The sequence below is a fragment of the Heterocephalus glaber genome, unplaced genomic scaffold (assembly GCF_053883595.1).
Source record: "Heterocephalus glaber isolate CG9 unplaced genomic scaffold, H.glaber_assembly_v1.0 deba00001509, whole genome shotgun sequence".
NCBI lineage: Eukaryota > Metazoa > Chordata > Mammalia > Rodentia > Bathyergidae > Heterocephalus > Heterocephalus glaber.
In genome coordinates, this window is record NW_028258325.1 from 43,324,851 (window position 1) to 43,351,436 (window position 26,586).

At 41.4% G+C, this 26,586-nt stretch overlaps 1 protein-coding gene across 3 annotated transcripts in view; it reads right to left on the reverse strand.

Moving 5' to 3' along the window:
* Window positions 1-26,586, reverse strand: part of Lnx1 (ligand of numb-protein X 1) — a 124,170-nt gene that overhangs the window by 38,489 nt on the left and 59,095 nt on the right. For all 3 annotated transcript variants that reach the window (XM_021262340.2, XM_021262339.2, XM_004849714.3), the window contains 4 exons: window positions 7,343-7,584; window positions 6,709-6,855; window positions 3,143-3,345; window positions 114-485 (listed from right to left, as the gene is read on the reverse strand). In XM_021262340.2, coding sequence (XP_021117999.1) covers window positions 114-485; window positions 3,143-3,345; window positions 6,709-6,855; window positions 7,343-7,584 — 964 coding nt within the window. The remainder of the gene's footprint in view (window positions 1-113; window positions 486-3,142; window positions 3,346-6,708; window positions 6,856-7,342; window positions 7,585-26,586) is intronic.

Consider the following 26,586-nt stretch of genomic DNA (forward strand, 5'->3'; position numbering starts at 1 on the left):
TTCCATTTAGACTCCTTGAAAGAAGGGTTTGTTTGGTACAAGTGGTAAGCTGCTCAGTGGTTCCACCAGGATGAGAGCTTTTAATTGTTATCTTGGATTGGCCCATGACCCACCTGAATCAGATGTGCTGCACTTTCTGGGCTGCCATGTCGCAGGTCATGTCCATTGATGGCCAATATGCGATCATTTTCTTGCAACTGGCCATGTCGGTCTGCCACACCACCATTCAGCACATTGAAGATGAATACACCAGGCTCATCCACCTTGCGGACCAGTTTTATTCCAAGCTGCTCCTCGGGGGTACTTTTGTTGAGTATCACATGGAAACTGTCATTTCGAGGTACGTAAGAGTCCAAGGTCTGTCTGCTTCTCCCACCTCGGAATTTCTGTTCACGTAGCACTGTGAGCCACAGCACCTGGCAGGGCTGTCGCAGGAGGCCTATGGCATAGTTGTGAGGGATGTTGCTGATGTCCATCCCATTGACCTGAGGGGAGTAGAGTCATCATGCAGTCAGCTATACCTGCTGCCACCATTCCTCAGAGGCCTAGGCTAGCATTCACAAAAAAATAAATAAAAGGCTCAGGTCGGCAGGATAACTGTGACATCATCCCCCTAAAGACTGGTCTGCTCTCTCCCTTTATCCTGTGTCCAAATATCCCCATACCCCAACAGTACCTTTTTAAATCTCTACGAGGAGACACCATATTTTTTCAACGGTGTTCTCATATAGACCCTCACATTTAATTGCGAATCCTGACCTTTATTTTTGTTGTCTGACAATTTTATATTTTAGCTGGTAGAAAGGCAAGGAAGGAAAAAATGTAGGAAAAGGCAATAGAAAAGGAAGTTTTCCATTCAGTTCAGTCAAATGATTACAAGATTATAAAATTTATTTTCTTTTTCGTGCTGTTGTGAATCGAACCCAGGGCCTCATGCATGCAAATAACATGTTCTGCCATTAAGTTATACCCCTCACCTCAAATGATTACATTAAATGGCCGTTCAGGCCAAAGTGAATTGATATTTTCTTTCCAAACATCTTCAATTGAATTTTACTCCCTCTGTCACTCATATTGGAACTTCTAGTTCCAACCACTGTGTGTGTCTATGAGGGGAGGAGATACACATGTCTGAATATGTATGGATGAGTGTACTACAAATATGCTAGTATACATGTGAGAATGTGGCTGGGTGTGTACATGAGTGTGTTTGGGAATGTATGAGAGCATTTGTGATAAAGTAAGAAGTATGTGTTGTGCCTGAGTGTGCATGCATGAGTATGTTTCTATTTTTATTTTTTGGTACCGGGGATCGAACTCGGGTCCTCGCGCTTGCGCACCAGGTGGCGAAACCACTGAGCTAAATCCCCGGCCCCCATGAGTATGTTTCTAAGTGTGTGCATGATGGAGTCAAAGTGTGTGTGCATGTGTGCGTATGAATATGCCAGATATCAAGGTGGTCTTTTGCACAGTTTTTTGCTTGTGTTTCTATTAAAAGGAAAAAAATATTCCCCCACAATTGCAAATACACCCATGCAGAAGGAAACTTCTAGGCTCTTTTATTGAAAGGTTGGATCATTTTATAATGTGACTTAAATATCCTTAAGTTGGGCCTCTCACTTGTGCCTCCCTAATAGCCTACAGGGCTGATACTACATTGGGCTTTCTGGCTTTAATTACTTTGGCTATACAAGCTGAGCCTAGAGGCTGCAGCCCCCAACATTAATCACTGTTGTGGAAGAAAAGAATTCACAGCAGCTCTGTGCTCTGTGCTTAAGGAGGGGTGCCCCACAGAGGAGCAACAACCTTCTGGAATTTCTATAGTTTGGTATGATCTCTTATACTTGCAACCCATTTTTACAGGCACCTTGGAATGAGCTTTAAAAAGGCCTTCCTTTGTGCATTATCACCAATTCCCTGCTACACCTCCAGAGAGGGGTGCAATGACGAGGCTCACCACTTTAGCACAAGCACAGGGGAGCAGCGTGCAGGAGGTGGCAGGGCCTGCTTCCCCCTTCACTCCCAGGCCAAGAGAAGGCCAGGATTCCCTGTTCAAGAGTGCTGGCGTTCCTCTGCCTGCAAGTGCCAGAGGAAGTCCACAAGCATCAAAATGCTTGATTTTGCCACCCTCTGAGGCTGAGTTTCTACTAGAACAGAAAGGAGGCCATGCAGTGTTGCTGAGCATACTGCTGATCCCCATTGAGGCTGAGATACCCTGCCTTGTTCTCTACCTCAGACACCAGGGGAATTTCAGCATTTCTACAGTGACTGCTTTACATTACTTCTCCTCTTATTCCACTTAGTCTGCCAAACAAACAGCTCATGTTGTGACAGGAACTTGTTCCTCAGCAACCTAGAAGGATGGGATGAAACCACCTATGTATCAGATAGGGAATATATGAGCAGAGAGGGAGTTCTTGTCACTTTTGGCACATGTTTGGCTTCTGCCTGATAAACAACTCTTCCTTTATCCCTCTTTCTCTTCTGAAAATTCCTTCATAAAGTCCTTCCCCTCAACCAAGCCTCAGATGGCAGAATGCCCCAGACAATTTATTTCGCCGCTTGTCTCCCCGGAATGTTTCTGGGTGGGTGAGAACAGCTTAGGGACTGCTTTTGTTTTCATGAGTGGCCATTTAAACCACAGGAAATTTACTTCAGAGGGGTATTTGAATGTGACTGAATAAAATATAAACTGCTCCATTAATCTGCTCTAAAATGATCTAAGAAAATATATGCTCTACTTTTGCATTATTTTATACTAATGCTACTCAAAGAAGAAAGAAAGAAAAGTAGCAGCAAGAAGAGGAGGAGGAGAAAGAGGGGGCAGAGAAAAGGAAGGAGGAAGAGAACAAAGGTAAATGGGAGAAGAAAGAGGGGAGAGGAGGACACAGACAAAATGATGCAGAGACAGAAATAAATATTTATGCACAGAGGGAGAGCATGAGAGCAACAGACCTATATTATCAAATGATAAATCTCATCTGAAGAGTTCTAACAACATAATAACTATGGAAATCCAGTGTCCATATGCATTTTACTATCATCCAACCATCCACCCCATCCCACCCCCACCCCAAAAGAGTTTTTGTTTTGTTTTGTTTTAATATGGAGCACTCTATCCCGGCCCTGCAGCAGTCTCTACTTTGAGAATGATGTCTCCAGGCAGCAGCCGGCCGTCTCTGGCAATCACTCCATCACTATAAACATGCTGGATAATGATGTGGGCAAGTGGGGTTTCGCTGCCTCCCACAAGCCTAATGGAGAGGCTTTCGTTGGGATCCATTCGATTGATCTTGATGCTGGTAATCTGCCCATGTGGAATCAGGTGATACAACCTTGGAAAGACTGAAATGAACAAAGAGTGTTTATTTAAGACACTCACCAATGAGTATTTACAGCCACTGTTTTTGCCAAACTAAGCCATTCCTTGTTCCTTGTGTGTGTTTTCCACTTTCCTGCCTCAGTGCCAGGGTACATTTCTCTACTGCAATTTTTTTTTTAAATCTTGGGCCTAAACCCAATTTTTCCTTCAAGGCCTGCATGAAATGGTCTCTTCCAATTAAAGTTTACCCTGATCTCTCTTTTCCTCACTCTCTCTAAACATACCATTTCCTATAAGGTGCCCTCTCCTTCTTAGGTCGTCAGACCTTCTATTATTGTTATTCGTGCTCCTTTCTTGCATCCCTCATTGGACTCAGACCCTGGAGAGACTTTTGTCTGACTGCTCCCTGGTTCTCTGCATAGACTTTTGCACACAGAAGCCTTCAGCTGAAGCTTGCTTGGTGAAAAGGAATGAATGAATGTCTTTTTGGAACGAATTGAAACTTCATCACTTGCTTATCAAGGGACAGAAACAGAACCAATCTGCTTTTCTGCCCTCGTAGATCACTTTGGAGATATTTTTCTTGAAGGGCCTGCTTTTCAGGCTTGGCAGTCTTCAGTCCTTTCTAGCAGTAAAGGGAAGTCAAAAGACCTAACTCATATTCAAGATGAAGTCAAGGCCTTGGAGGTGGCTTCTGGAACTTCATCTTTGATCTGCCTGAGTCACTGATGTTAGAGTTAAAAGGAGAGCCAAAGATCATGTAGGTTGGTGTTTTCAAACTTTAGTTTTTGACTGAATATCTTTTTTCCACAAAAGCTTTCACAGTTCCCTCCTACTTCTCATCCACTGTGACAAGGTAGAGAGGACAGTCAAACTGACTGCCGTGTAGCTTGATAGTAACAGTCACTCCTTTATAGAGAAGCTCCTTAAAGCACAGAGCAGGGACATGAACTAAGGAGGCTGGAGGCTGCAAAGTGAGGTGGCACTCTAAGCTAGGCCAGTAGCCAGGCTCCTGAAGACAGGGACACTGGCTGCCTCCATCAGGTTTCCTGGAGCCAGGTGTTCATGCCCAGGTTAGAGTCCTCAAGGGACTTCCCTGTGGATCTATAAACCAGCAGCAGGACTAGCTCTGTTTCCCACTTCAGTTTGAATAGAAGTGTTCAGAGGGGACTCCAAGAAGCACTGGGACCAAGCCACATATACTTTGGTGGGAAAAGTGGCTCCTCTGAATAGCCTGAGGCTCAAGTGAGGATGTGGAGGGCCAAGATGTTTCTGTCTCCTGTAGCTGCTGACATCTGCCTTTGCCCTAAGAGTCTCCTTGAATGTTGTCATCTGGAAAGATATAACACTGTGGGCCTTAGTTCTACATAATTCACTCTTTGTGACTACTTTCGAAATCCATTACCTTAGTCCATTTTTACCCTAATGAGTTCAACTCTCCAGGAACAGTACAGGAAAAAAAACAAAACAAAACTAAGTTGCTTCTAAAATATTGAAGATTATGATTAACAAGGTAATTTAGTGGCCAGAAGGAGCTTGAGACACTGTAAATATGTGCTCTTAAACTCCATGCAGATTTAATATAAGTGACTGGCTTTTCTGTAAGGCAGCCAGTAACTGTCTTAATCTGTCAGTTCTGTAATCTGCCAGTTCCTGGTGCTAACAGTACTTGTGTGACTGAGTTCAATTAATGTTTAAACTACTTTGATTACATTAGTTAGTCTATCCCACAAGCATCTGTAAGAACATGTCTGCTGACAAGGGAATGGAAATTTTAAAAGAATTATTTTGTGCAAAGAAAGATTTGGAAATAATCATCAAAGCTGCTGATCTTCCCTCCTTCCTCACCGTTGCTTGCTACTTTCTTCCTAACAAATTATAAAAATCATATTCCCAAACCTAAACTACTTAGAGATGTCTGATTTTGTAGTTTGAAAAGACATACCTAGTCACACTAGTAAACGATGTTAATTAGAGCCACGCCAATAAGTCTTAGTGATCTTGAAGAGTTAAAGTAGTTTCTAAGCTATCAAACTCTCCTTGGTTGAGAAAGGACTTACTCAATATTGTGTCCTCACTCACAGACTACAGGATTTAACAATTATTATTTTACTGAGAATTTATGATATAACGGGCCTTGAGCTAAGCAATTTGAATGAATATATTTTTACTTCTTGTAATAACTCTGTGAAGCAGATTGTTATCCCTGCTTTTAGAAGAATTTAGAATTTTATGAAGAATTAGAATGCTGGCTGGAAGGAAAGTGAGAGCGCAGGCTGGACCATAGCAGGGAGGTAAGGGAGATTTAATACTTAGGGGCTGTGAGAAGCTCAGAGTTGTTAAAACATGAGGGGGGGGAGGGGGGAGGGGGAGGGAGGGAGAGCATGTGAATGAATACAGGGCATGAGGTGATCTTAAATAAGAAGGAGGCTTCTGTGACCACGCATGAATTTTCTGAGGCATAACAAATACAATAGTTGGAGTTCTACCTCCCAACCCTTGGTAGTGGAGGGCAATATACCCTGGTAGTTAAGAGAGTGGTTTCTGAAACCAGAGGACCTGAGTTAAAATCCTAGTTCTTCCAGTTTTTAGCTGGGTGACTTTGGGTTAGTTACCTAATCTCTCTGGGTCTCAAGTGTCCTCTTGTGTAAAAACGGAAATGATAATCCTATCCCCTAGCATTGTTACAACATCTAAATGACTTAAAACTACCTGGCACACAGGAAGGGCTCCATTTTTTGAAACTGTTTTTTTTTTTTTTACTATTTTAAAATTCTAACATAAAATGAAAAGAAATGAATAAGGCAGTACTTCACCAGTTCCATTTATATTGGGGAAAACATATAGGATCTAAGATCTAACAGCTTGATTTACATAGATTCCAGAGCCACATTACCTGAATTCAAAATACAGCAAGATAATTTGGAATAAGCTAAGTAATCTCCTTGTGCCTCAGTCTCCTCATATATAAACAGAAAGAATAATGGTAACTACTACTTAGGATTGTGTTGAGGAGTAAATGAAGAAATGCATGTAAAATACCAGAACCATACCTCATTCATAGTTGTAATAAGAGCAAGTACTTATATTCCATTTACTATGTACAAACACTATTGTAAAAGCCTTTCACTCTATTATTAAAATTTATATGCATTAAGCTAGTCCCTGAAGGAAAAGGTTCCAACAATTTTTCCCTCATCTGTGCAAATGGAGAGCAGTAGCTTCTGCCCTCATTTACCTACAAGAGAAATAGGCTGATCAAGGTGAAAATATTTTGCCCTTGGGAAGAGGGGTCACAGAAGGTGGATGGTAGTCAGCCTGACCTCAACCCTAATGTCACTCTGGGAGCCCAGGCCATGTCCAATCTTGTGGGGGAGTTCATTTACCTTCAGTGGCATTTTCATGGTTTCCCCTGCTCTGCTCAGCACGATTGGCAACTATACTCGCACTCTTTGTCCTTCGAAGAACATTCAAGGCTCGATTAAATTTTTTTAAAGATCTGCTTCTGAAACTGGATCGCTCAAAGGGCCATGCTGAGGAAAAGAGAGACAAGAGGAATAGTACTTATGTGTTAAGTCATCTTTTATGCACACACTGGATCAGATATATACAATAAAACATGAACAGTTATTACTTCTAGATGGAGGGAATATAGAATTTGTTTATCTGTATTTTTAAAGTTTTCTATAATGAATATATCCAGCTTGTTTAAAAATCTCTCTTCTTTCCCACCTGGGCTAAACTGGATATAACAGTACTTTTCTTGAGCAGGCAGGAGTCATAAATCACTAGGGCTCACTTCAACCCCTTTCACCAAGTCAGATTACACCGTTTTAATGATCTGAGGTACTCGTGGTTTCATTTCACTTTGGAGAATTGGACATTGAGTGGCTGCCAAAACTATCAGAACCATTTCCCTTAAAAAAACATTTCTAGAACATTCCACAGTGAGTATTCCTCAGAGTGTAAACCCAAGGAAGACCAAGAGTCCATTCCCAGACACCCACCCATTGAACTCACCCCTGTTTCGGTTGCTCCTGCCAGTGTCCATGGGGCTGTTTTCTGGCTGACCATCCTCCACTGTGGACATGTAGGCAGGGTTGTCTAGCCCAGGCTCATGGGTTGTTAAGGAAATGGTGGCAGCTGCCGAAACCTCTGGGGAGAGTGAGGAGGCCATGAGACTTGCGCAGCCATCAGAGCAGCCACCTTGGGAGCGTCTCTTTCTGTCCTTGGTCAGGCCGTAGTGGGAGGCACCTTTACAGCTGGAACAAAACCCAGGAGGTCAGAGAGTTTCATCCTAGCTGCAAGTGCTCAGAGAGGGCTCTTCAAGTACACAGGCCTGCCAAAAATCCCCCTTTCTTTTACAGGTAGGTACTCAATATATACTTGTCAAAACCAAATGAATTTATGACTTAAGTACACAGTTTTTTAAAGATACTTGTTATGTTCTCCTAATGCAATCTCTACACTGGCTGCTGGAACACACATCTATGAAAGTTATGGTGTCTACATGACGAGGGCTTGAGGCTGGTGATCTTTAACTGTTTGGATCCAGTAATTCCTTCTTGCTGGTGTTTACTTTGACCATGAAAGCTCTTAAATCACATTCTCCTTTTTTGGGCGTTTTGCTCCCACAGAATTGAACAAAAATACAACTCTTCCCAGATTCCATATTTAACTGTCCATGGAACAAAATCATTGTTGCCACAAAGCCACAGGAGTTTTCTCAGCATCGCTATTCTTTAAGGGCAGGGTTGGTGGCTTCCATCTCTGCCTCTGTGCTGGTCTGAAAGTCAGTCCCTTGTTCCTCAGAGAAGCCAGAACCAGGGGTGGCTGTGCACTGGAAAATGTCATCTTCTTGCATTGGGAGAGTAAAAACAGCTTTTATAGTTTTTAACAATAATGTATTTATATACATTCATCATCTATTTTACCAAAAAGCAAACTTTGTCACTAGTAAAACAGGGAGAGGGAGGGAAAGACCATTCCCAAAGGCCAGGAGTTTAAGGTTTGAGCTGATCCAGGTCCACACTTTTCATTGCAATTTCATTGTCACTGGGCAAGTCATCTTAGTTCACAGGCAAGATTTTGTCAGGAAATGATGACATGGGGAGGACAGCCAACTTCCGTAGCTGTAAAACCCGAAATCCACTCATGAGTTCCTTAAAGAAATGTCTATTTGCATACAACAAATGTGCTGATTATGTTACTCTTATCCATTCACTACACAAAATCTTATATGATTGAGCTATATAATAAACCTTTCAGAACCTATTTGGAGTGATATTTCACTTTCTTGAAAGGAAACAAAAACTAAAAGAATTAAGATGAATTATGTACATGTACCCACTCCACAAAAGGAATGTAAATATTATGTTACAAACATGTACTAAAAATAAATATTTTGTCCAATAAGCCCCCTCCCCAAATGTCAGTCTATATTTGATGTGCACATGATTTATATTGCCTATAGTACCACAGAACAAGCAGAATGGAAGGGCCTAAGGTCTAGATCAGAATCTTTACCCTAAAATTTACCTATCTGGGGGATCTAAGTAATTTTATTAACCTGGTTACATTTTTTAATCTGCACATATGAATTGGTATAAGGTTTGAATGACATTGTGTTGTCAAGAGTTTAGTACCTTGCTAGCCAGATAGCAATGTGTATCTACTCCCACAATGCATCTATTTTAGAGGCTCATTTTCCCATACATTAACATGTCTGAGACCAGGAAGCATGTGTAGTGATGAGGTTGAACAGCTTCTGTTGCCAGCAGCAGCAGACATGATAATGGTGCCATTGCCTAAGCATGGCCAACATAGTCATAGGTATCACTGTGTCTCTTCCACTGCGTTGGGTGCACTCCCTGGTACTACAGTGTTAATTGACATTTAAATGTCTTAGAAAAGATTACATTATGATTCAGCATTGAAATGAAAAGTGACTGTAGACAAAGTCTCAAAAAGAAAGCAGAGGGGCATAAATTTGATATGGATGCAACAAATATCCTCAGAAGAAGGTCCATACTTCTGTATTTTCTTGCAAAGGAATAAGCAAATGCTTTATTTGCTTAAACACATACCCCTAAAGAGATAAAAAACAGTATTACATTTTGTTGCTAAGATCACTAAAAAAGGATCGCCTATTTTACACCAAGCAATGCAAGCCAGGGCAGAAGAAGTTGCCAAAGTTGCCTGAATGGATTTGAAAGCCACATAATTCTGCTGTGACCAATCTACTCATAAGAAGCCATCTTTCAAGGTGTTTTGGCATCCTTTAACTGGTGGGACATCTTTAAATTTCTTTTTCTCATTGGTACCTATAGTATGATACTTCTTATATAATTAGTGGCATGTTAGATATGAGGAAATGTGGTTTTAACATTAATATAAAAGGTCTAGGTTTATACCACCTTATACTCTCATCTTCTAGAAGAGGAAAAAGGCCAGTACAAGCCCCAGTTTATGTTGCAAGTGCTGCTCTCACAGGAAGAGTTCAAGTTCCTGGTTTGAATTGCTGAGTTTTTACCATTCTGATTGGCTACTTTGGCTTCTATTTGTTCTGCTTACAAATAGGAAAGATGATATGGGAAGTTAAAAAATTGGAAAAAGACCATATAGTAGAAAAAATAGAAGCCAGCATGTATTTGAGTAGCTCCAAAGTCATAAATACACAAGAGGAACACTTCCAAGCAGGCCTATAGTATTTGGTCAGCAATGAATGCGAAGGAAGTTTCTAGGCTATTTAGTTGGTCTGAAGAGTCTTTTGGCAGGGGGCAGCAGTGTCCTTAATTATGAGTCCTGCCAGAGCAGGAAATTAATGTTTTAATTGGACAAACAGCTGGCAAAGGCACAGGCAGGGCTTTCTTGGTGGCGGGGTAGGAGAGTGGGGAATGGGTTGGGGGATAGCCCAGTGGGAAAAAGTGAGATCTTATTCTGTGGTCTTATCACTGAGGAGGTTAAAGTATTTATAAAATATCTTAATTCTAGACTATACTATTAAGAAATTTACAGTTTAAAATTCCTTGGGTGCTAAAACATATTTTTTCCAGGAAAGGAAAACTCCCCAAAATGGGTGGGTAGCTTTCCCTCTGGCAGTGTATCATATTTATCCTTATGATAGCTGAAAAAGATACAGAATCTACACTGAAACCTGCAGACTCACAAGCTTTGTTTGAAAACAAAGTTCTGCTGCAACGAGTTATCCAACTTCTTAGCTTAGTTCGAATCTGAGGCACAGAGTGATGCATGGAGGTAGTGGCCTGTACTTACTAATTATCTCTTTTGCAGTGACTAATACTGGAGCCTCTTGATTTACAGGCACAAAAGAGGGGAGGAGAGAGGAAGAGCTGATTAGCATTGGCCAGTACAGTAACATTTGGCAAATCCTGGGCCATGTTCAAAGCAAGTAGGATTTATGCTCCCTTTTAGTTATCTAGAGGACTAAGTACTCTCAGGTGGTGATGGCCATGAACTTGAAGGATGAACACAAGGAACACAGAAAACCATTTTTCACCTAAACCACAAACCCTGGATGTGCTGTCTGCTCAAATGTGTAACTCTGGAAATCAGTGTTCTTAGTAATAATGAAGCAGGAATCCTGAGCTCCTTCATCAAAGCCAGGAGAGACAAGTCAGTCTTTTAGTCAGAATACTGACACTAGGTATGCTGGAATCTCTGTCTTTTTTTTTTTTTTTTTTTTTTTTGAGGAGGCATAAGAAGACAAATGAAATCCTTTGCTACAAAATTCCCAAGTCTGTGTGTTCACTGCTAATGGGAGTTGGATGCAGGATGGATCCCAGACACAATTCACAGAGGTCCTGGATGGGTGGTCTCCACAGAATTCAGGCCAGAGGGCAGCATGAGCTGGTTGCCAGGGGAGGGGTCCTTGCTGATGGTGAATTTGCCTACTTATGATAGAAGAGTTGTTCTTAAGAAAATGAGCATGGCCCCTCATCATCACTGTCTAGACAACTACAGATCTCCCTCTGATCTCCATCTTTGCACATACTTTCTTTTCAATTCACTTCCGTATTAAGCAAACATCTAGTAAGCTCCTCACTTTGAGATCATTGATTGCCCAGTCTGATCTTACTTTAAACCTGGGATTGCAAACTCACATGCAAGTCAAGTAGGGAAAAGACTGAGGTAATGCTGGGTGGGGTCCATGGGGATTATGGACCTGCAGCCACTACAGAGCTTGGCTGATTGCTCTCTGAAGAAGGCTAGGCCTGAGTTGCTGGAGCAAGTAATCTGGTTGCCAAAATCCAATTTTAAATGTGAAATCTCTTGATTTTTAAATAGCAACAAATTTAAAACTTCTTAAAAAGCCGTGTGGTTCAAATAAAACACATCTGCAGGACAGAGCTGCCTCAAGGGATGGCACATTCTGATCTCTGGTAGTAGGAAAAACTTCCACTGTGGGTAGTTGGCCTATTTCTGTCTTTTCAGTCCTTCAGGAAGCAACACCACCCTCCTCGTACTCTGCCCCAACCTTCCCTCGCCCCACCTGTGTGGAGTGTGTGTGCACAGAGGACAGATGGCCCCCATGGAGGCGGCCCCCATGGAGGCTTCCCCCATGTCTCAATTCTCACATGTTCTTTTATTCACAAGAGAACTCCCAGCTTGCCCACAGCTAATATTAAATGGAAAAGAGAGATGTTTGACCCTAATGGATGCATGTATTCTTTCAGGCAAAAGGAATCAAGATTAGAAGAGTGTGGAGAGAGGTGAAAAGCTGCACCCGAGGCTTTTGTTGCCCCACTGCACAGAATGAGTGATTCTGAAGTCTGCTCCAAGTGGGGCGCAGGGGCCTGGCTGGGAGATATGCTACAGGAAAGGGGATGATCATGGTGAGATTGCAGTGTCCTTGGGAAGATAACTGGTAAATAAATACTCCATGAGGAGCCTCAGGAGCTCACAATGCTTTGGCTCAGAGAAAGCCTCTGGGCCCGTAAGTGCTTAGGCTCCCACCCCACTCTTTCTCCAGGGCCACCATACTGGCCACGGTCCTCCTTACACCATACCTCTATGGTTTTGCAACAACTCCCTTCCCCTGTTACGCATACCCCATATCCCCTAGCCAACCCATCCTAACCACACCAACATAATTTTTATTTCTTTTTACTCAGAAACTTCCCTGGAAATGTCTCCCATTGTTTACAGGATGGAGTCTCACCTCCTCATGCTCACATTCTTCACCTATAAAGCTTCATAGCTTCACCTATAGAGGCTAGGAACCCAGAACGAGGTACACAAGAGAAGTGAATATCCATCCACCTCCCATCATGTACTATGCACTGTGCTCTATGAATGTGGCCTCAATTAGCCCTCCCAATCATCCTGCAGCATAACTTACACTACCTCATGACACAGAAGGAACAAAAGCCTGTTCAGGTTTATAGAGAGGACTTGGGATCTGAACCTAGGCTGTGGTTTCTGTACTTCCTCCCTTTAATGGCCTAGCCCCTTACTTCCCCTGGTCTCCAAAACTCAGGTATCACCCCATCCTCTCTCCATATTTTTGACATACTTTGACATCTAGGAGGCATCCTAAACTATTCATCCAAGCACTCTAATTCTCCCTGGAAACCAGATCTTCCTGCATCTTTCCCATTTTTTAAATTTCTGTTGTTCAGACTAAACATCTCAAACTTATTCTAGATTGCTCTTGACACCCTAAAAACAATCCAGAATTCCAGTACATCTCATCACTTCCACTGGTACCATCCTGGTCCCCCCATCATCAATGCTAGAGTCATCACCACAGTTTCTCAAGAAAGTTCCTGCTCTACACTTGCTCCCCTTTCTCATCTGTTCTCAACGAGCCACTGCTATGGTTTGGATATGATTTGAGCTGCCCCAAGGGTTTGTGCTTTGAGACTTAGTCTCAGACGTGAGGTATTAAGAATATAGAAATTGAATCCAGCTATGGTGTTTAAATGTGGGACCTTTGGGAGGTAATTGGTGTTAGAGTAGGTCATCAGGGCAGGGCCCCCATTGGATGCTGGTGACTTGATAAGAAGAGGGAGACAGTCCTGAATGCATGTGCACACTTTCTGTCTTTTGCCATGTGCAGCCTCAGGACTCCATCAGCAAGGCCATCACCAGATGTGGGCCCTTCAGCCTCCAGAAGTATAAGCTAAATAAATCTACTTTCTTAAAAAGTTATCCAGCCTAGGGCCAGGGATTTAGCTCAGTGGTTCACAGCCTGCCTTGCAAGTGCAAGGTCCCAAGTTTGATCCCAACAAACAAACAAACAAACAAACAAAAAAGTTATCTAGCCTCAAGTATTGTTATATTACTGGAAAAACTGACTAATACAGCAGCCAAAGTAACCCTTTTAGATCTACTTTACTAAAACACCAAGAATTACAATTACCTATAAGGTCCTGTATTTTCTTTTTTAAAATTTTTATTAGTACATGCTTGCAGTACATAATGACTACATTCATTGTGTGGAGTTGGAAGATGCACATGGCACATCTTTATTCTTTTTTTATCCTCTTTCCCTCCCTTCCTTCATAATGTAGTCCCCTACTCTTTTGCAAAAGATCTATCTCCCTGTTTCCTATTATCTTTTATTTTTCTCTTTATTTATATTTGAGTCTCTCATATAAGAGAAACCATGCAGGGCTGGGGATTTAGCTCAGTGGTTCCTCCATCTGCCTCGCAAATGCAAGGTCCCGAGTTTGATCCCTGGTACCAAAACAAACAAACAAACAAAAAACATGCAATATTTAAGCTTGTGTGTCTGACTTATTTCACTTAACACTATGGTTTCAAGGTGCATCCATTTTCCTACAAATGGCTCAAGTTTATCCTTATTTATGGCAGAGTATTATTCCATGATGTATAAATACCATACTTTCTTTATCCATTCATGTATTGATAGGCATACACCCATACAGGCATATAGGCAACTCCAAGATTTAGCTATTATGAGTTGTGGTGCTATAAACATGAGCATGGATGTATCACTGTAATATGATGTCTTTAACTCTTTTGGGATGATACCTAGAAGGGGAACAGCTGGGGTGAATGGAATTTCTATTTTTAGTTTTTTTAGGAATCTTGGTAATGATTTCCATAGTGGTTGTACTAGTTCACATTCCCACCAACAATGTAGAATGGTTTCTTTTTTCTTTGCAACCTTTCCAGCACTGATTTGATTTCTTGATGGTGGTCATTCTTTTTGGAGTAAGATGGAATCTCAGTGTTGTTTAAATTTGCATTTTTCTAATGGCCTGAGGTGTCAAACATATTTTCACATATTTATTGAAGGCCCTATATTTACTGTCCCCTGTTACTTCTGACCCTAGGTCCTTCACTCACTCAGGCACCCTGTTGTCCTCAAGTGTGCCCAGCATGTTCCTGCTCCAGGGTCTCTGACTCTGATGTGGCCTCTGCCTGGAATATTCCTTCCCAAGATTCCCATTGAGTTTGCCCTCTCTTCTTTTCCAGGCCCCTGATTAAAATTCACCTTCCCCAACCTCCCTTTTAAACAGCAGCCTCTTCTTCTGGCACATACTTTGTGCCATCCTTCTGGCACATTCCTCTTCCCTGCTTATTTTTTCTCTATACAATGTACATCCAAAGGCAGGGCACTGTGTTAATGACATCATCTCTGATGCCTAAAACAATTGGCATAAAGAAGGTGTTCAGTATGTAATGAAAGAAAGACTTTCACTGATAAAAGGTTATTAGACTGTGGGGTGGGAGCATCCCTAATCCAAAACGTTTTAAAATAAGAAACTTTCTGAGTGCTGACGTGAAGCCCAAGAAGAAAATTCCATACCTGACCTCAGGTGATGGGATCCGTCAAAATGTACATGCACCAAATACTGTATAAAACTTCCTTAAAGCTGAGTATAGGGTGTACATAAAACAAAAGAATTTCCTGTTTAGATTTGGGTTTCATCCTTAAGATATCTAATTACGTATATGCAAATATCTTGAAATACTGAAATCCCAACACTGGTCCCAAGTATTTCAGATAAGGGATTTTCAATCTAAATCTAAGTTGGCTCTCTGTATTAATGAGATGGTTCAGGTCAGTTGTGTTTCCACCTGTTGATGCCTCCCCAGGTATTGTAGAGTCTCAGGGTGAAGACCACACCTTATCATCTCAGTACTCAGTACTCTCCAAGCTAAGGGCCCTGAACGATGAAGAAGGTGTGAGAACTTGTTATATTTAACAAGGGCTAGGGTATTGACCTTCACAGAGAAACACTCATTAGAACATTTAGGCTGGACACTTTAATTTTAATAATTATTTAATTAGGAGACAATATTTAAAAACCTAAATATACCATCCAAATAACATTTAATGATTCTAAATTCCAAATGCAGTGAGTTATTACACCAGAGCCAAACTGAGCATGTAGACCCTTTCCCTGTAGGACTGAGATGGCATCTGTATCTCCATGTTTGGGAAAAGATGGCTCATGGGTGCCCATGTCTTTCACAGCCAAAGGTCAATATACCTCAGCTCTGCCCAGCTATCTGGTCAACTCTGGGCAACCACGGGGTTAGGAATGAGCATCTGTTGAATGGAATGGAGCAACAGTCACCCTTTCAGTGTTCTGTTCATTGAAATTACCAGATTGGGAGTTGTTAGATGTGCCCACACAGCCCTGGTTACACACAATTATTTGTGGTCAATTGTGATACCAACCCCTAATCTCTCACTAAACTCATCATTTCCCTTTTTCATTTCCAGGAACGCTAACCAAGACCAAAAAATGAGAAGACAGAGAGAATAGCAGACATTTTTTTCAACTAGTCTTTCTTTCCTAAATAAATGAAAGACCTTGATAGACCTTTATTTGATCTGGATTTTGTGCTAAGACTGAAGAGTAATCATTACCATACACCTTCCTTTGATGCATTATGCTGCCACAGTGGGAATTCCTCAGTACTGAAACACATTTTTTTCACTTAGTAAATACTTAGGGAAGGCATCCTAAGAAAGATGGTGCTGTGAAGTGGAAAAAGCACAGGCTCTCACATTTAAAACATCTAGTGGAAAATCCCAGGTCTGCCACCTACCAGTTCCGCAAACCTGGACAAGTTTCTCAGTCCCTTGGAGCCTCATTTTCCATAAAATCAGTACAATAATGTTTAAAGAGTCATGCAAAGTGCCTAGCAGAGCTTGGAATATGGCAGTAACTCAAAAGCATCAACTAGCACAATTATTATACTACAAGGAACACTGTTAGACACTATGGATGCAAAGAAAAACACTATACTTAGTTGGTGTGCCATGTGAAGACACTGGCCTGAAAAAAGAAAACCTGCCATGCCACATTACCAGAGAGATGGGGATACAAGCCAAATGTTGAGAGAGCTCAGAGGAGGGGGCCACTCATTTTGGGGGTAATCAAGGTGAAATCTAAGCAGAGGCCAGGAAAATGAGTGACACTGGTTTAGTGGACTAGAAGTAAACATCAAAATCAAAGACCCTAAGACTGTAAGTACATGGCAGGTGCCAGGGATAATGTATTCCTTGTAGATTTTGTCCCTGTGACAGTGATGGGGAAAGAACAGAGCTGAAACGAGATCAGGAGGAGGAGAAATGTTGGAGTAGTTCTGTGAATACAATCCAGGATGCCTGACTCCTAAACTCAGTTCTGGGGTTCAGCAAGGCTAAGCCATGCATGGGAAGTAGGAGATAAGCAGACACTAGGAAGTCTGATGCCAAGATGAGAGGGTGGGAGATAGCAGAAGGGATGAAATGAAGAGGGGAGGTCTGAAAGTCATCTCCTCACAGACTCCCTGGCCATAAATCTAAGGTGGGCTGTTACCTTTATCCTGCCAGCCACCCACTTTCACCTACTAGCACTTAACATCTTGGGAAATTCTTTTGCACGTTCATTTTCCTTTTATAACCTGCCCCCTCCCAAAGGAATACAGCTTCCAGGAGAAGAAAATTCCTGTTTGGCTGTCTTACCACTAAACCCTCAGTGCTAGGCAAAAAGCACTGCTGGTTGGGGTGTCAGCAGGCTGTGTTGCAGCAGCCCAAGAAATTCTGAAAGCAATTATTTTTTTTCTTGCTCCTTTTAGTAGATGCTTTCCTTGTGTACTTTTAATTGTGGTGGCCCAGATGTGTTTTAGTAGTTCCTGGGTGCCTAGATCTTTTTTTGGAAGAAGGCAGGCTACACATTTAAATATGCAGCAATTAATATTTCATAACCTCCCTAATGCAAAGCATTAGAAATTGTCACTGTGTTTGAGATAAAAGTAAATATATCAGCCAGTCACCATCCTCCAAAATACTCCCACTTAGGCTCCTGAGGCCACCCTTGAGTAGGAGCCATGCCTGCTAAGTAAGTCCCAATCACACTATTTGGAAGAGGCTGAAGTAACAATAACACAATTCCTAGTCATACAACTCTGCTCCTCATTCTGAAAGTAGGATCCCATTCAGGAACTTTGTGAATTCAGGCGGGATAATTATTTTCCATATTTCATTTGCCATATCTGTATCATCTTAAACAAGTAAAGTCGCTTTTCCTTGTTACTTTTTATTCCCTTCTAGGTTACAACCCACAAACCCTGTGATGGACCACATGGCTGCTTGCATAGTTGCTGGAAATGATACATGAAAAAGTCATCAGCACTTGTGTGTAGTCATGGATGAAGTAAATATCAGTTAATAAGTAAAAGAGGTCATCAGCTGGGCAAGCCCACCCTCCAGTCATCAGTTTAGACCCTGAATATGAACTTGAGCCTGAATGACCCCTGTCCTGGAGAACCAATGGACTTCTTGCACATGTAGTTCCCCCTCATTAAGCCCCTTTTTAATGCCTCCAAGCTGCTGGGGAAAATGTCTCCAATTCTTCCAACCACCAGTTTTATTTGTTAATGAACACCAGAAAGGGAAAATTCAAAATGAGCTGAAAACCCACGTGAAAATGCAGGGCAAGTTTAGGGGCAGCTGGAACCTCAGTCTCTTAGCTTGGTGGGGGGTGGGATGCAGTGTGCCTCAGGGTAGAGTTCATTTAGGTAACAAGTGGTCCAACAGCCTAAGCAAGCCCACCTGACTCAGTTTACCCAAGATGCTGATGTGTTCTGTTGTGACAAATCACCCAGTGCTGTGCAGGCATGAGAAACAGTTGGCCAGTCTCTGAACAGGGCCAATTTCTATTTTGGGAGGTGGCAGGGTGGCAGGGAGGAAGTGGGTATTCTTCCATCTAATGTTCATGGCTCTCTTTTTCTGTCTATTTTTTCAATTAGTTTATAGAATTAATACCTGTCAGAATCTATGGTTTCATTTTTTTGTGTGTGTGGTACCGACCGGGGATCAAACTCAGGACCTTGCGCTTGCGAGGCAGGCGTGGTGCCACTCAGCTAAATCCCCGGCCCTATGGTTTCATTTGTAATCCTTCAAATCTCAACTCACAAATGACAACATAATTACAGGAAATATTTATCACTGTTTGACATGCTTTGTACCTATTAATTCATTCAATCATCACTCTGTCCCAACGAGGGTAGAAGAGCCATTAAATCCCCCGCTTTGCCAAGGAGACATGAAGGCATGTAGAAATAAAGTCACTTTCCCAGGGTCATACAGCTGGTACAAGTGGAGGGTCTGGGCTTTGAACCCAAGGAAGATGGAATTTTAATTGAGATGTGTACCTTAGGACTAAAGGTGTTGTGTACCCTGGTGGCTGATACTTGGGAGTAACTGTAACATGGGAGGCAAGTGGCAAGAAGCAGGGGAAATTAGCAGCAGATTATTTATAATGTTATAAACTTTACCATTGATATTGTTCACTGCCAGCTACTGAGTGGCTGCTTGGGGAAGACAGCAGCACAAGATGGCAAGCATGGCTTGTTCTAATCAAGTTGGCATCTTCAGGCCTGCAGCTGAAAGCCATGAGCTATGAGCATCCTGCTGCCTATGTCTTTGCTTCCAGCCTGTCATCAGGGCCATTTGTCAATGGAGCATGCTTTTGCCTGCTGGATTCCCACATTCCCTCCAGGCTTGCCATGTCATTGCCATCTTCCACTCCGAAAATAGCCTAATTATTTTTGGGAATAGGTGTGGCCCCTGAACCCCAAAGACAGAAGTTTAAACTGATTTGGCCTGGGTGGGCGGGCACCTCTATGTGATATATTTATTCCGCCTCTAGAGGGAGCCCTTTAGTTCTGCATTCATATATTTCTGGCCACAGCATTTGCGGTGGAAAACAGGCCTGGGAGTAGGCAGGCACATCCTTTCCATACTGCTAGTATATTGTGTCCTCCCATTAATTACAATGCTCACAACACTGTAATGAATGATTAATGTAATTAATGATTACATTATAATAATGTAATAAGACCCTGAGCTGTCACTTGGCTCTTGTTCTTTATCAGCAGGTATGGTGTTGGTGTTCAGACAATCAAATACTGCCCCAGCTGGGTTGTATCATCCCCATTTTACAGAGGGGAAACATCTGGCTCCAAGAAGTTAAGTACTTTACCCCAGATGACACAACATTAAGAGCTGAAAGTCAGACACAGCTCTGAGATTTTCATGCTCATTTAAATCTTCTGTGTATCTGTCAAGTTATCATATAATAAATTAACTTGCACACATAGTCTTTACTGTGGGTCAGGCAGTTCTGAGCACCTCACTCTTTACCCATGTAATCCTCATAACAACCTAACAAGGTAGGTGTGATTATTATCCCCATCTTGCAGATTTGCAAACTTAATAGTACAAAGGTTAATTTTCTCAGGGTCACACAATTAGCATCTAGGGTGACCAGAAGCCTCAGTTTCTTCAGGACTGACCTGGTTCCTCAGACACAGCATTTTCAGTTTGAAAAATGGTAAGTCCCAGTAAAACCAGAGGAGCTGGTCACCTTATACATGACATAGACTCCAAATCAAAGCTGTAACTCCAAATAGGATGCTCTCAACCATGACACTATTGTCATGTCAGAATACTGACATGTATTCTTCCTCTTCCTAAAACATTTTTTGAAAACAGACTTTTTTTGCCCTAAGATTTAATAAAAACAGAAGCTCGCTTTGGCGGTGCTTTCATGGTTGCAAGTGTCTCAGAGTGCACTCATATGCTGCTCTTTTAGATGGTTGTCCAAAATGCTACCCCCAACCTGCTGCTTAAGTACAGCCCCTCACGGCAGCCCTCATGGGTCCAAAACTGAGGTGACACCAGGACTTCCCAGCAACGAGAAGAATCAAGCCCACTGTTTAGTTTAGGAAGAGCCGAGCTGATAGCCAGGAGGGCCTGATAAATACCAGTGCTGCTCCCTGGGGTGATGCTGAAGAATTCCAAAGCCAAAACCAGATGTGAAGTTGACAGTGGTTAATGAGGGATGGTGGAGGGCTTGGGCACAGTCCACATGCCAGGTCAATTCTTCACAGAGACGTCAGAATAGTTTATCCGTTCTGTGACTCGCCAGCATCTTTGGGGTCATTGAGTTCTTTTCCTGGACACTTTGGGGGAAGGGAGCCGATAATCCCATGCTACAGGATGATTTGAGTTTTTCACCAGCTGCCCATGGACTCTGGTGTGTATGTGGGGGATGGGAGTGGGGCCGGAGGTGGGGGAAGGTCAGCTTCAAACTTCTGGTCTCTGCAATTTTGTTGGTTCTATTCAAAATTGCTCTACTTACTTTGAAAACACTTGGAAATGACCAAGTCTAGCTTTTCATTTTGGGTAACTACACTGTGGATCAACTGTGCTTTCTATTTCAGGACTGACTGGGAAGGGTTTTTAGGGTAAGAGGAGGGGGTGGATTTCATGGTGGGGAGAATACTGAAACATCAGGACCATCTACCCACTGAGATTTTCCAACCAGCTTTGAAAAGCAGCCTATGTATTTATTCAGAGTCTGCAAGGAGTCTTTTTTTTTTTTCTTTTTGAGTCCTTGTGTTTCTATAAAGTCTGTGCAATCCCAGAGGGTGAGCAGAGGTTGAAATAGCTTGAGGTGGAGATGGAGATGTGGGGGAAGGTGGTATGGCACTGAGTAGAAATCATTCCCAGACAACATTAAAAAACATTCCTCCATTCCTCTAAGCACATTCCATTGCACTCCTAGGATAACTGAAAAAATGCTAGAGCTTGTCCCAGGGCTTTAGGTCCTGAGTGCCACAGACTCTCCTGCATGTGCTGCGTGAGACTCGAATACTGAGATATTGTGTTCTTCCTCACCCTGGCTTTGCAAATGTGTTATAAAAAGATGTTTGGATCCTTTGTGTCAAATCTTTTTTCATGAAACAAACAAAAATCTTATTTGTCAGCCAGTTTTTACATTTGCTAAATGAGCTTCCTCTTCTCTTTCAATATTTTGAAAGGAAACCACCTCATTCCTCCTGCAAATCACATTTCATTTTCCCAATACTGTATTGCACAGTGGAGGCAGCCATGATCATGCTTCTCAAGTTTCCAGGAAATGTGCTCTATGTTGGCTTCCTGGATAAATGAAAATTTCTTTCTCCATCACTCTCGCCAGACCCACCTCTTGGCTACCACTTTGCTCAGTTCCTTTCATTTGGCACAATCACCATGCTGGAGAAAGCTTGCTGCAGCTAGGTACACTGGAAAATTGTCTCTTTTCACATCACACCTATCTCACCACAGGTCTTCACCCAGCTTTTTCTCTTCAGTGGCCACCACTCAAATCCTACTCGCTTTATCCACAGCCTGTTCCAATTTCACTCTCTCCACTGCAGTGGCCAGTACAGCAGCCCCCACCACCAATCATCTGAGGATACGTTGCAAAACGCCCAGAGGATGCCTGAAACCACAGGTAGCATTAAACTCTATGTATACTAGGTTTTTTCCTACATACATATCTGTGATGCAGCTTAACTTATAAATTGGGAACAGTGAGAGACTAATAATAACAATAAAGTAGAACAATTATAACAATACACTGTAATCAAAGTTAAGGGATCTGTGGTTTCTCTAAAATATCTTATTGTACTGTACTCATTAACCTTCTTTTTGTTGAATTGTGGATAACTGAAACCTCAAATCAAAACCATGAATAAGGAGACACTGACTCTCTTCTTTGTGAGCTCATCCATCATTTATTTGTTCCACAAATATCTAAATGACTCCTATGGTCTACCAAATGTCAGATGCAGGCTAAGTGCTCCTAAGACTCTGTCCCCATAGCAGTTAGCAATCTAGTGCAGACAAAAGATAGGCACGCAAACAGGTCCGTATGAGCTATACAGTCAGCTCTCCCTATTTTCAGCTTCCACTGTTGTCATCTCAACTACCCATGAATCAGATATATTCAAGGGGAAAAATCCCAGGAATTTTCAAGAATCAAAACTTGAAGTTTCCATGTGCTGAACAATACACCAAAGCTGCATGAATGAAGTACAGGCATAGCCTCTTACCATTCCACAGATTGAGACCATGTCTTATATGTCTTTTGTATTTTGTGCATGCAGGACTGTGGACATGTCAGATATTCATAAAATACTTCCTTAGTTTTAGTACAGCCAAATGCAACTAGCCCCCCTTTTCTGATATTCAAAAGTAACTGATATTCAGGGAAGGATTTTTTGAAAATGTAGAAAAATAAAAATAACCCATAATTTCACCTCCCTAAAAAATTGTTGTTGAGCTGTTAATAGTCTTCCAATCTTTTTTCTTATGCACACACACATACATATGCATGTTTTATGTTTTTGTGTGTTTTTCAATAACTGGACTAAGTAAAATGCACATTTTGTGATATATTGCTAAACAACTCTATCCATGGTTCTTACCTTGGCTGGGCATAAAATCACCTGGAAAGATTTTAAAACTTTAGTCTATCAGGAACCTCAGACCAATTAAGACAGAATCTCTAAGGTGGGCCTAACATACATTGGTCGGTTTGTATAGCCTTCCAAGTGACTCTAATGTACAGGCATGACTGAGAACCACTACTCCAAACCTTTCCATCTCTCTGATTGCTTCAATTGATTGATTCATACATATGTGCTTAGAATGGACTGTCTGCTGATAGGTTATTGCTGTGTGAATTCTTGAAATCATTCATTTCATTGTTGAAAGCTGATTGAACAGGCATCCTTGTTCCCAAGGTAGCTACAAAGTTATACCGAGGAACCATCTGTGGATGAAATCTGGAATAGTGGGACATAGCTCTGCTAATCCCTCAAGGAAAGAAATGGAATAAGGTTTCTTTCTGGGCGATGGGATGATTTGGTCTTGGAAAAAAGGAGCTTCCATTTACTCTTCCCTTCCACAGAGTTTTAGATTGCACAAAGCAATGGTTTATCTAAAGTGCCAGTAGTTGATTTCTTGAAATGTTATTTATTTGCACAATACAGTTAAGCTATCACCAGACAAGCAACTCATCAAGGTGTGGCCAATATGATCATAAAATATTTCCCAAACTTAAATATACCCAAATAATCATAGTGATGAGTTTTTGTAGCTTAAAATAAGCCAATTAAGGTTTTTTTTTTCCATTATCTTTCATGGTCAAGACCTTCAAATGAAATCTGCTGGATCCTTTCAGCCTTGAATATAAGCCTGAGATTCATACAGGGAGTGATGCTGAGCACTTAATACATAGTAGGCTCTCTACTAACATGTGTTGAATGATGATGCAGGGATATTTCAGTAATTAGATTCTTGATTTCAATTACCTATGTAAAAGTTAGGTTCCCTACTGCTAGTTTGATAACTTCATGGAAGAATCGAAATAACTTTTAAAATAGACAATTTTTCATCATTTCATTTATTTCTACCCTGCCCCCCCGCTATGCACACTAGGTTTATAAAATCCTTCAGGTGTTTTAAATACCTTAAAGCACCACTTGCCCACCACATATTCTCAGTGACTGATTTTGATAAACAGAGTGGAGGGTTTGCATACATGTTACAACCCTCTCTTTACCACTGAACCTTCAGTGTTCCATTTTGACTCCCATTACCCCAGCTGAATCATAAACATGACCCTAGCCCCTATTTTCTATTACTTCTGGGCTCTGAAACTGCCTTTTAAGTATTAATCCATTTTATCCCTTTTCTTTTTACTTCTTTAGGAATTCAACAGTCCCTAAGGAAGAGATAGCAAAAAAGAGAAACAGAAAAAAAAAACAGCAACCCATAAATGAAACCTATCTAAACTTTGGCTATCTGCCAACCACCCAATTTACCACTCAACTTGTTCATGACTAAAATCGATCACCATACAACTGCACTGAAATCGATGGGGTCAAAGATTTTAATCTGTCCAATTCTTCCAGAAGGAAGAAACAGAGTCCCCAGATTTATTAGGATGCCATGGACTTCCAAGTTGTTCAAGTCAAGCTTTTGACCATTTGCCAAAAATGGAAATAGGAAATGGGAATGTGAACCTGCAGGGGATTAGCACAGTCAGCAAAGATTGGCATTCGCATTTCATGGAATGTGGTGCAAACATCCTTTGGAAATGGACCCTTCTAGATACTGTAAATTTTTATTATGATGTTAGGCACTTCATTTATTATGAGTTATTGCAATATAAATACAGATGAGTAACTGCAGACCTCCAGCTAGATTAAGAAATCTTCAAAGGGACACCAAACTAGGCATGGGTTTATGACAAAGAACAAATAAAGGATTGTTATAGACACTGCATGTTATATTTTGAATTTTGAAAATTATTATCACAAATTTTATGAGTTTTCAAATATAAACATACACATCTCATATAAAAGCAGACACTGTTTCACTAGGCAGAGACCATGGTGAACTTGGAAGTATAGTTTTTGCATCTCCAAATGAAGACAGATCCAGATACATTACAGAAATCACTCTGTATGCAGGGAGTTTTAGATACCTGAAACAATTAGCAGCTCTTTTTATTTTACTAATTATCCTGAAATACTCAAGGAGGGCACCATTCATCCCCCTCTACCCTGCCACAATGGTGGATTTGGTTAATCATAGGAAAGAATTTCATTAATTACAGTTCTAAGAACTGATACTCAGAAGACAACTTTCTTTTCCATTCACTTAATTATAATCTGGCTGGTCAGCCTATTCTTAAATTGACCATCAATTGGGTTACATAAAACTGACATTTTGGAAAAGGATCTTTGTTCCTCCAGAAAACTAGGAGATTTTGACTTCCCATCTGCTCTCCTAATGTTAATAGTATGGATGTGTTTTGAGAGGATGCATTTTGATAAGGGTTAATCATATGGTTTAAATTATTTTTTTTCAAAACTTATAGTCAACAGGCTTTCACTGCACCTTGATAGCACTATGGTCTTTGCTTTTCTGCAATTGTGATGGATTTGAAGAGTTGTGATGGAGAGTGGAGACTTCTTGTCCTAGAAATAATGAAAGAGCCAGGCTTGGAGGTGGCAGAAGTGGCCCTTAGGGGCACAAATATTTGTTGAGCCTTGTACTATTTTTCCATACATGGTATCTATCAGATTTAATAGCACCAAATCAGAGGACCAAAGCAGTGCTGTTTTCCACTTTACAGTTAAGAAAATAGATTCAGAAAAGCTAAGTCACTCACCCAAGGTCCTACAGCAGGAGAATTTTCCTTGGAGAATTAATTGTAATATAACTAGTAAATGGCAGATTAAGAAATGAGAAACAGGAATGACTTCCAGCCCATACTCTTTCTACCAAATGTCAGCACTCAGACTTATTCAATTCCTAGAAAGTCAACTGCATTTCTGAAGAGACTACTGTATGAGAAAGGTCCAGGCAAAATAAACATAACTGAGCCATTTCCACCCTGAACAGAGGAGGCCACTGGAAGAGGTAAGGGGACATCCAGCCACTGCTCTTCTTCCCAAGACACGTGTCATGCATTTCCCAAGAGGAAGGAACCCTTTCTCTGCAAAAAAGCTGTCCATGCCTAAAGGTGCTGTATTCTACTTTACACATGATCTAAAGAAGGGGTCACATGGAGGGGGTCTTCAGAGTGTACACACAGGGATTTGTGCTGGATTTGGAAGCTGGACCAGGAAAGTCACATACTAGACAGTCATAGTTTACCATTGTTAGCCTTTTGAGACCCAGGGCCTTTCACGTATTTGTACACTCTCACTCTTCTTGTTCACTTATCTAGAACTCCCAGAACTATTTAGTGTGGGCTATGACCTCCCTCATTACAAATTTTAAAGGATCATTAAAAGTTTCACTACTTACCCCAAGTGAAACAACTGGTAAACCAAGAGGATTTTAAACCAAACTCTTTTCCTAGCTCCTTCCTTAGCTTTTCCATTCTATGTGTCAGCCTAGCCCAGCTTATCTAGCTAACCACACA